The 9802-nt window shown below is 35.0% G+C and overlaps 1 protein-coding gene across 1 annotated transcript; it reads left to right on the top strand.

Annotated features, from left to right (window-relative positions):
• The first annotated feature begins 2219 nt into the window (after positions 1–2219).
• On the top strand, positions 2220–7463 carry LOC121811659 (E3 ubiquitin-protein ligase RNFT1-like). Its single transcript, XM_042212547.1, has 8 exons — positions 2220–3008; positions 4585–4661; positions 4782–4950; positions 5332–5420; positions 5513–5677; positions 5760–5837; positions 6664–6767; positions 7064–7463. Exons 1-8 carry the CDS (start codon positions 2477–2479, stop codon positions 7167–7169), a joined length of 1320 nt encoding a protein of 439 aa, XP_042068481.1. The 5' UTR covers positions 2220–2476; the 3' UTR covers positions 7170–7463.
• The last annotated feature ends 2339 nt before the right edge of the window (positions 7464–9802 follow it).

Below are 9802 nucleotides of genomic sequence, written 5' to 3'. Positions count from 1 at the left end.
TGAGCCCAACATCTAATTCACTCCATGGATCCTCACTCTAGCCCAAACCTAGTCCAAGCTTATAAATAGTGATGAGATGTGAAAACCCTAGCACACAAGACATAACACAATTCTCATACTCTAAACCCTAGCCGCCACTCACGTGGTCTCTCTCTCTCCCTCATCTCGATTTTCGAGTCTCACCAAAGGGAGGGCTAGGTTTTTATTTTTGTCTTATCTTTTTCATTTTAATCCATAGAATTGAATCGAGGTAGATTGTTTTGTGTAGTGTTCTTCCTAGATCTCGTCAAACTATTATTGATTCTTCAAGATCCGCCCACACGGATGAATAATCAAGGACTTGGGAATAGAGTGAAAGATTCGTGGTCGATAAATCAAGGATCACATGGAGGTTTAGCAAGCAACATCAATCCTTCAATGGATCGAGAGGTAACAATCAGATCTACATCAAATAACATGTTTATGTGTTTTTCTGATGTGTTTTCTATAGATCTAGATTAATTGCATGAAAATTGGATTTAATCACATAGTCACCTAAATAGATCTGTAAGGACATGTTTGATTTCCGTGTGTTCCGCTGCGGTATCCCCAACAATTGGTATCAGAGCCAATTGGTATCCCCAACAATTGATATATCTTGTTCTAATTGTTGACATTGAGAGATGCGTGATTAGAATGGTTAGGTAATCAACCACTCCGTGCATTACATGTGATCGAGAGATGCATGAGCTAGAGAGAGGGCTTGGGTCCGTTGTTTTAGGGACTCAAATCTCGAATTGTATGGAGGAGACTCCTACTCTAGAGATTGATCCACGTGTTAGATGCATCCGATAGGGGGTCTAACCAATTATCCCAACTTTCCTATCCACACATGAGACCCAATAGATGAGCATGATCCCTAGGTGACACCCGTGATCCATACTAACGGATCCATATCCCTACCTTTCTCAATTTGGGTGAAAACCATCTTTTATTTGCTTACTTAGTTAATTTACCTTTATTGTTTACTTGTTCTTAGCTCTTAGTTTAAGAAAACCAAAACCCTTTTTATTAGTCTAAATAGTGTTCAAAGTTGCTTCATAGTACTCAAACCGACTTTTAGTCTTCGTGGATCGATAATTTTAGCTTATCACGTGCTACTTACCCCACACACTTGTGGGTGACATTTTGATTGCAAAATTAGCATGAGTCACACTCATCCACAACATTTTCGAAATGTCAACTGCAAGTAGATTATGTCAACTTGGGGGTATTATCGTCAATAGTCTGCACATCAAATGTCAACAACTTATAGTTGCCATTATATGTGTATAGTTGACATGAATTGTATATGTAGTTGACATAGATTGTACACATAGTTGACATTATGTGTGTAGTTGACATGAATTGTATATGTAGTTGACATAGATTGTACACATAGTTGACATTATGTGTGTAGTTGACATGAATTGTATATGTAGTTGACATTATATGTGTGTGGTTGACATGAATTGTATATTTAGTTGACAAAAAAATTTAAAAATTTAAAAAAAAATTAAATTTTTTTTAAAAAATTAAAAATTAAAATTTAAAAAATATTTATTGAATAAAATGTACCATGAAATTACCATTCTGCCTTTTCATAATTAATTAATCTAAAAATATTTTCCATGTGGCAAATTCTGGACCACTCATTTAATAAAAATGAGTGGCTCATAATGTATCTCAATTCTCAATTAGGCTAAAAAATCTCAATTCACAACCCTATGTATATATATGGTTTTGATATATGCAAAACTATATATATATTTAAATTAGAACCTAGCTTTAATTTTGTTTCATTATGCATATTTTTATCCTACATGAATATATATATTTTTATGTTAATATTCTTTTCATAGACGTAAGAGAGCGACCCAATTAATTATGGTAGTGTATTGTTTGAGACGATACGCAGCCACACTAAACCTCATATGATATCAATGCACTGAAACAATACTATAGAATACCGTAGCATCAACTTCAATTAATTTCAATTTTTTCTAGCTCTGACAAACTCAATTTAATTCTGTTGACAAAATGGCCAAAAATCACAAACGCCAATTAAACTTTTTAGGTAACACGTTATCTCAATTCTTAATCAAAAAATAAAATAAATATCATCAATATATTTATAATAAATAAAAATATTTAGCTCAGCCATTTTAGGACCTCTTCTCCCCCAGATAATTCTTACTCCATCTTCGCCACTATTTTTAATTAATTTATTAAACTGCATATTGATTAATTTATTAAACTGCATATTGATTAATATGGTTTATATAATTGGATTTGGATGTTTGTTTGTTTCCATATACTGATTTTCTCTAAATTATTATTGCACACAGTTCTCACTCTTCTGACTTTTCTTCAATTTATTCCTCTTCTTCCTCTACAAGAATCGATCAATTCTGTTTGCTTTAAATTCAGATTTGTGCGTTTCTTTTAATTTTTCGGAATGGAAATATCAAGTTCTGAAGCTACGAATATTGATTCGGCGTCGCCAAGCAATGGAGGGGGCCAAATCCTGCAGTTCCCCTCAATCCGGTTCCTACGCTCCCCGATTTCATCCCTAATTGAATACTCCGGTTTGCTCCGGGTCCGACCCGAATACCGCTACTCTCAAGCCCTACCTCTAATACCGGACAGAATTGCTCAAAATCCGGAGCCCGTTGACGGCGGCGATGAAGCTAGTGGCAGTGGCAGTGGGAATTCTGGCAATAGCAGTAACAGTGGGGAGGTTTCGATTCGGATCATCGGGGAGCAGGATAGAGCTGCGAGTAATGGGGAGAATGTGGCGGGATTGGGTGCGGAGGAGTCCGCGGTTGGGGGTGATGATGTTAATCGGAGTGCGGCGGGTGATGTTAATAGTAATAGGGAAGGATCCTCGTACCAGAGATACGATATACAGCAGGCGGCCAGGTGGATTGAGCAGATTCTTCCGTTTTCCTTGCTATTGTTGGTTGTTTTCATCCGCCAGCACTTGCAAGGTATGAATTATTGTTTTGATCACATCTGAAAAGCTATGAATATAGTAGTGGTATATTTTATTTTTGTGATGCTTAGTGATGAAGATTTTTATGTTGAGAATATATTGATAAGGCTAAAATGTTGGTTGAATTGTTAGTAGTTGATAAGGTACATCCATAGCATTAATTCTTTGGGACATTCATAGCATTAATTCTTTTTTCTTTCTGATGTCGGCGTGTAATGTTTTCTCGTGGATGGGGATTGTTTGCTAGATGCATACACTGATTAGCTTAGTTCTTGATATCTTAGAAAGGCTACCATCAGTTGTTTGTGTGGCAGATACTTTTGTTCTAGTAATAGGCTCTATAGTGTTGTTTAACATTGATGCTGTTTATTCATTTTACGACTATCAGGAAAGTGTCTTCTTTCTTCAGTAGCAGGGGCTTGAGAGGTTAGATTTGAAACAAACTTAGAAAGGCTGCCATCAGTTGTTTGTGTGGCTGATACTTTTGTTCTAGTAATAGGCTCTATAGTGTTATTTAACATTGATGCTGTTTATTCATTTTACGACTATCAGGAAAGTGTCTTCTTTCTTCAGTAGCAGGGGCTTGAGAGGTTAGATTTGCAACAAACTAGAAACTGAATCTCCACTTGAGAATTGTCCATCACATCACATTGTGATGACACAGTTGCAGAGGAAGGACTTGCAACCATCATATAAGTTTCTAACTCATGCCATGTCCTGCTCCATTGGATAAGAAAAACAAAAGTCTCGTCACTCGTGAAACAATTTCAAGCACATGACTGCAAAAACCCATATCAACCTTTGTTCTTTCTAATCAGTCCATTGTTCTGTCTGTGTTGAAGAACTGCCCACCCTTTTTTGGTCAGGAAGCTTCTTCTTTGGTGGACTTCATTTATATGGTTATAGTAGAATAATTAGACTTTTTGGTCTTTTGGAACATCAAACCGATCTTTTTGAGCACCAGCTCAACCCCTTCAGAAAACTCGGTTCCAGATCAATCATCAAAAGGAGATTTATCACATGAGAAAGTATGGGAAAAATGCCTAAAGAAAGAAACTAGGAGAGGAATGTAGAAATGCATAAATATAGGAACATACTACTAGTTACTAAATCCTACTTGGGTTTTCTGATAATTGATGATAGGTTTTACATGTTTTGTTAGCCTCGAGGCTCTAATGATGCTTAAGACCTGTGTTTCTTGCTGATGTTAGTTCTTTGTGCTACTTCTTTATTTGCTGGTTAGTAAACGCGGGTGTATTATACGGAGGAGGTTTTAATGTGATTAACAAACTTGTAAATAAATTGGTATGTAGATTATAGATGTGTAACTTCTTTTCCTTACACAAATATGAGATGAATTTCAAGTGTACCTTTAGTTTTTGAAAATAAATGGAGACTATGATGTAGTTGATACTCACAAAAATGCAAGTTTTATACAAAGTTATAGCAATCTATAATCTACTCACTTTCAAATAAAACAAACTTGATATCCATATAGCATTTGTATCTGGTTTTGGCTTTTTAGTGCTGTCTTGTTCTTGTTGTCATCCGAATTTCCTGTTGGATTTCAGGATTTGCTGTTACTATTTATTCCACTGCCATCTTATTGAAGTCCAATGACATTCTTCGGAAGCAAACTGCTCTAAAGGTGGGATTCATGTTCCATAAGCTGAACTATAGCAGTAATATAAAGTGATGCTGATAAATACTCTCATTTTCTTAAAAGTGCAATGGAAATTAAACAAAGACCTTAAATTTGCATTTGCAGGGAGAAAGGAGGATGAGCGTCCTAGTTGGTTATTTGTTCTTCTTCATGCTTCATATCTTTGGAATATACTGGTGGCATCGTAAGGACGACCTTTTTTATCCACTACTCATGATTCCTCCAAAGGCAATCCCACCTTTCTGGCACGCTATATTTGTCATCCTGGTTAATGGTACGACTTTGTCCCCTGGTTATTGCCCACTCTGTCTTTCTCTCTTGCATGCACGTGCGCTAGTTGCTAATTTGATTACTATTTTAGAGATGGAAGCTTTTCTGAAATTTGCTTGTTCTTGAAGTCATAATGTTCTTTTGTTTTAGATTACTTAGTTATTGATTCGCTAAAGAACAGCTGTTTGTGTACCTATAATGACTTAAGGAATTTCAAGAATAGGCTGTCAAAATTGATTTGTGGTTCTATAATTTTTGCTTGCTGTCTAAGTGGTGCATGCATGGTATTTAGAATATACTGGAATATTTAAAAACTTCATTACTGACTCAAAGAATTATTGTTTTCCAATATTCCCATACTTACTTTGGATTTTGATACGATCAGACATAATGGCACGTCAGGCAGCAATGGCTGTGAAGCTGGTTCTGCTAATGTATTATAAGAATGGTAGAGGACACAATTTCCGTAGACAGGTATACAGTTTTGAAACATATAGTAATTTTTATTTTATCAACTGATGTCATGTAAATAACTTACGGCTATTAGTAATGTTTTCATGATTCAGGGGCAAATGTTAACTCTGATCGAATATGCACTGCTTCTGTATCGTGCTTTGTTACCAACCCCTGTATGGTATAGATTCTTCTTGAACAAAACATACGGGAGTCTCTTTTCATCATTAACAACCGGACTTTATTTAACTTTCAAGCTAACATCAATTGTTGAGAAAGTAAGTCAATCCCAATTCCTTTTCACTTATCTAATAATACTTGAGTCTGTAGATTGGACTTATTCCTCTCTCCCCCTATTAGGTTCAATCTTTCTTTGCATCCTTAAAGGCATTATCCCGAAAGGAAATCCATTATGGATCTGTTGCAACGTCAGAACAGGTAAAAATTACTGATGACATTTCTGCTGATAAAACAAATACTTCAATTTTCTTCATTGCCAATTCTAGAGAAAGCAGAATATAGTAAATTTTGCAGAATATTTTACGTTTGCGTACTGCCTTTTAAATTCTAAGACTAGAAAAGATAGAAACAAGATGGGAGCAATGCAGCAAGTTTTGGTGAAGCTGATTTCTATAATACTTAGTGCGGTGATCCCTTTTATTTCATTGTTATTTTGAGTGGGTGTTGACTATAACTTACCCTGTTTTCTATTGGCAAGCACTCAATTTCGTTTCTGGAGTTATATTATCTTCTGATATGTTTTTTCCAATGTTATCAAATAGCGGATATGGCGGCGCCATGGCGCTATGGCATGGCGTTCAGTGGTGGAAACGCCATAGCACCATGTCGCTGCCATAGCACCGCCATATCCGACTTTTGACAACATTGCATGTGTACTGTATTTAGGAATGGGGCATTATGCAAGAAACATGGAGGTTAGAGTTGTATTTTATACTTTATTAATTGTTTAAAGTGTTTTAAATGTTATATTTTAATTATTTTCTAATTTCTGAATTATATATAAATATATAAGTTTATTTTATTTATTTAATTATTGACCGCCATATCCGCCATACTAATACGCCATATCCCTGTGGCGGTTTTTAGGCGAACCGCCATAAGCCGCCATACGAGATTGATAACATTGGTTTTTTCACTTTGAACTTTTGGTCTAATCTCATTCGGTTCCTGTTGTGTTTGAGGAGTCAAGATACGGGAAGATGCATTTTGAATTGGCAAAACCTTATGATTTATTTTACTTTAGGTAAATGCGGCTGGAGACCTATGCGCCATATGCCAGGAGAAGATGCATGCACCCATTTTGCTACGCTGCAAGCATATTTTCTGTGAAGATTGTGTTTCAGAATGGTTTGTTTTCTTTCCCATTTTTAATTCAGCACCTTATTATGGAATGCAGTTTGCTCTCACTGATATTCTTCATTTCGCCTCAGCTGCTGACTGAAGCTGCAAATTGTCTACGTGTTTCTTAAATTTCTTTAATACATCTTCCAGTAAAAGGATACACGCTTTAAAAGTTATACAGAGTTGTCCCGAGCATACCTAATTTGTTTTCATGTTCTTCTCGTCTGCATTGGTTGATTCTTTTAACATTTTCACTCCATATTATCACGCAAGTGAACTCACAGGGTCACAACTGCTTTCAGGTTCGAACGAGAGAGAACTTGCCCTCTGTGCAGAGCACTAGTTCGACCTGCTGATCTTCAATCGTATGGGGATGGATCGACTAATCTATTCTTCCAGCTGTTTTAATGGCGTGCCTATTCCCTAACCTGCTCAGCCTCCATTCAACAGCCAAAAAAACTGCACAGGCGTTGGATGGAGACGACCAAATTTGGGCACGCAAGATATGTTTATATACATATTTAAGGTATATTATAAATAGGTTTGACAAAACGTGTGAAAAGAGTAGTATGGTGAGGGGTATTAACTATTAACCTTCCATATCCACATGATGTTTATTTTTTCTTTTTTAATTTTTTTCTTTTCCTTTTTTAACTTTTGACATTAGTCAATGATGGAAATATATTTGGTATGTTGTATCTAGGGATGTCAATGTAGCCCGTAACCCGTGGGCTGGCCCGAATAGCCCGCCAAATTTATAGGGTTAGGGTTGGAAATTTCTAGCCCGATAAAATCAAAACCCGATTAGCCCGCACCCGATTAACCCGCAACCCATTAGGGCCGGACCCGAAAACCCGATGGGCTGGCCCGAAAACCCGATAAAGTTTCTATTATTCTATTTTTTTACTCCTAATTCGACATTTTATTGATTAATTTTAACTAAAAAATAACTTTCAATTTTATATTATATATACAAATTATATATTGAATTTTTATTAATATAATAATTGATAAATAAATTAAAAACTTCAAATTCACAAGAAAAATATTTAAATTTCTAAAACATGCATTAAAATTCTACGAAATATCTGAAATATTAGTATTTGATCATGTTTATGATTGAGTTTAAGCATATATCTCAAATATATCATAATTAAATGTTTTACATTGCATGAATATTAGTAATTTTAATAATTATTTATTGGGTTGATCGCATGTTAATATTATCGGTAGCAACCCGATTAACCCGCTGGGCTAGCCCGAAACCCGAGCTTTTAGGGTTAGGGCTGAGCTTTTATAACCCGAAATAAATCACAACCCGATTAGCCCGCACCCGATTGACCCGCAACCCGAGTAGGGTTGGCCCGAAACCCGACGGGCTAGCCCGATTGACATCCCTAGTTGTATCCTTCTAAGATTGCTTCAAAATGAAAAATGTGCGAATTGACATCATTTTTACTTGCTCTTTTTTTTTTATAAATGAAAGGTAATAAACAGTAAAGACCGTGTTATGGTGGGTCTCTGACCTGTGATATTAACCACACTATCACTTATTCAACGAATACATGTTATCTTTTTCTTTTGAGTGTACTACATGAATAGTACTTTCTCTGTCCCATGGAAGATGATTCCTTCCTTGGGTGGCACGGGTTTTTATGTAGCTTTATTTTGTGTGTTAAGTGAAGATAGTAGAGTAAGAGAGCGGGAATAAAGTCAAGATAAATGTGTTTTCATTTTTTAGTAATGTGTCATTTTGATTGAGACAAACCAAAAAGGAAAGTGAGTAATTTTTAGTAGGACGGGGGGAGTACCTGATTTTTGTTTTATATCGATTTGGTACCTAAAATTCACATTTTGAGTACCTGATGCTAATTTTCACCCCAAAATATCCCTTAAAAATTGCATTTTCACATTTTTGCCATGGAGAGTATTTTTGAGCATACACAAAAAGAGGACCTAAAAGGATATATACATCTTCTCTATCTTTTTCTTCGATATTATTATTAATAATTATTACTAATATTATTGTTATTATGATGTTATAAATTAATATTTAATTTATTTTTTAATATAATTTGAATTATGAGTCATACTTAATTATAGTTATAGTTTTAATTATATGTAATTGTATTATATTATTATAATATTAAAGTAATTAATAAATAAGTATATATACTTATTTAAAATACTTATATATAATATTAAATTATAATAGTATTTATTATTATTTTATCTTATTAATAACTAATAAATATATTCTTATAAAATTTAAAATTATGAAATTTATTTATAATGATATAAAATAATTGAATATTTTTAATTAGATGTTTTAGTCCTAAAATGTTATAAAAAACTAAATTAAAAATATTTCAATTGATTTTGTTAGTTTAAACAATTGATTTAATTAGGTATTTTGTCTTTAATTTATATTATGAATATCAATTAGGTGTAATGTATAAAATACTAAAAAAAGAAATAATAGGAAACAAAAACTAAGTAGAAAACGGAAAGAAGAAAGCAAAAAACAAAAGAAATCAAATGTTTGGTACTATTTAACTGAAATTTTCAAATATACCCTCTATGACTCAAAAATCACATATTTGGTACCTAGGGTTATTTTTGTCACGAGGTCCCAAAAGCGATATAAAACAAAGATCGAGTACCATTTTTGTGGCGAAGTGAAAGATCTGTTACTATTTATGTAGTTCACTCTTTCCTCTTTGGTTAGATCAAGTGGTGGCATTTCTAACTTGGTCGACCATTAGAGCATCAGCAATGGCGGATGTCCCGGCAGACGTCGGACTGGCGTGCTGGGCGTCAGAGCCGGACGTCCGCCATTGGGTCGGGAGAGGCGGACACAGACGTCCTCGGCGGACGTGAGATATCTGGGGCCGTCCGCCGACGTCCGTCGTGACGTCCGCCATTGCGGTGCCACGACGGACGTCCCGATTTTTTATTTTTTTAAACTCTATATATACGGCTTGTTGCAAACTCTATATATACGGCTCGTTGCAAACTCTATATATACGATTTTTTAAAAA

Source organism: Salvia splendens, chromosome 7 (genome assembly GCF_004379255.2).
Source record: "Salvia splendens isolate huo1 chromosome 7, SspV2, whole genome shotgun sequence".
NCBI lineage: Eukaryota > Viridiplantae > Streptophyta > Magnoliopsida > Lamiales > Lamiaceae > Salvia > Salvia splendens.
This window is presented reverse-complemented; position numbering and strand designations above follow the sequence as displayed.

Bases quoted from the DNA above. Each gene is read 5' to 3' on its own strand.
- LOC121811659 (XM_042212547.1), top strand. From the start codon at position 2,477: ATGGAAATATCAAGTTCTGAAGCTACGAATATTGATTCGGCGTCGCCA. The intron at 4,662-4,781 runs GTGGGATTCATG...TTGCATTTGCAG, and splicing joins GGAAGCAAACTGCTCTAAAG to GGAGAAAGGAGGATGAGCGT. The intron at 6,768-7,063 runs GTTTGTTTTCTT...AACTGCTTTCAG, and splicing joins GAAGATTGTGTTTCAGAATG to GTTCGAACGAGAGAGAACTT.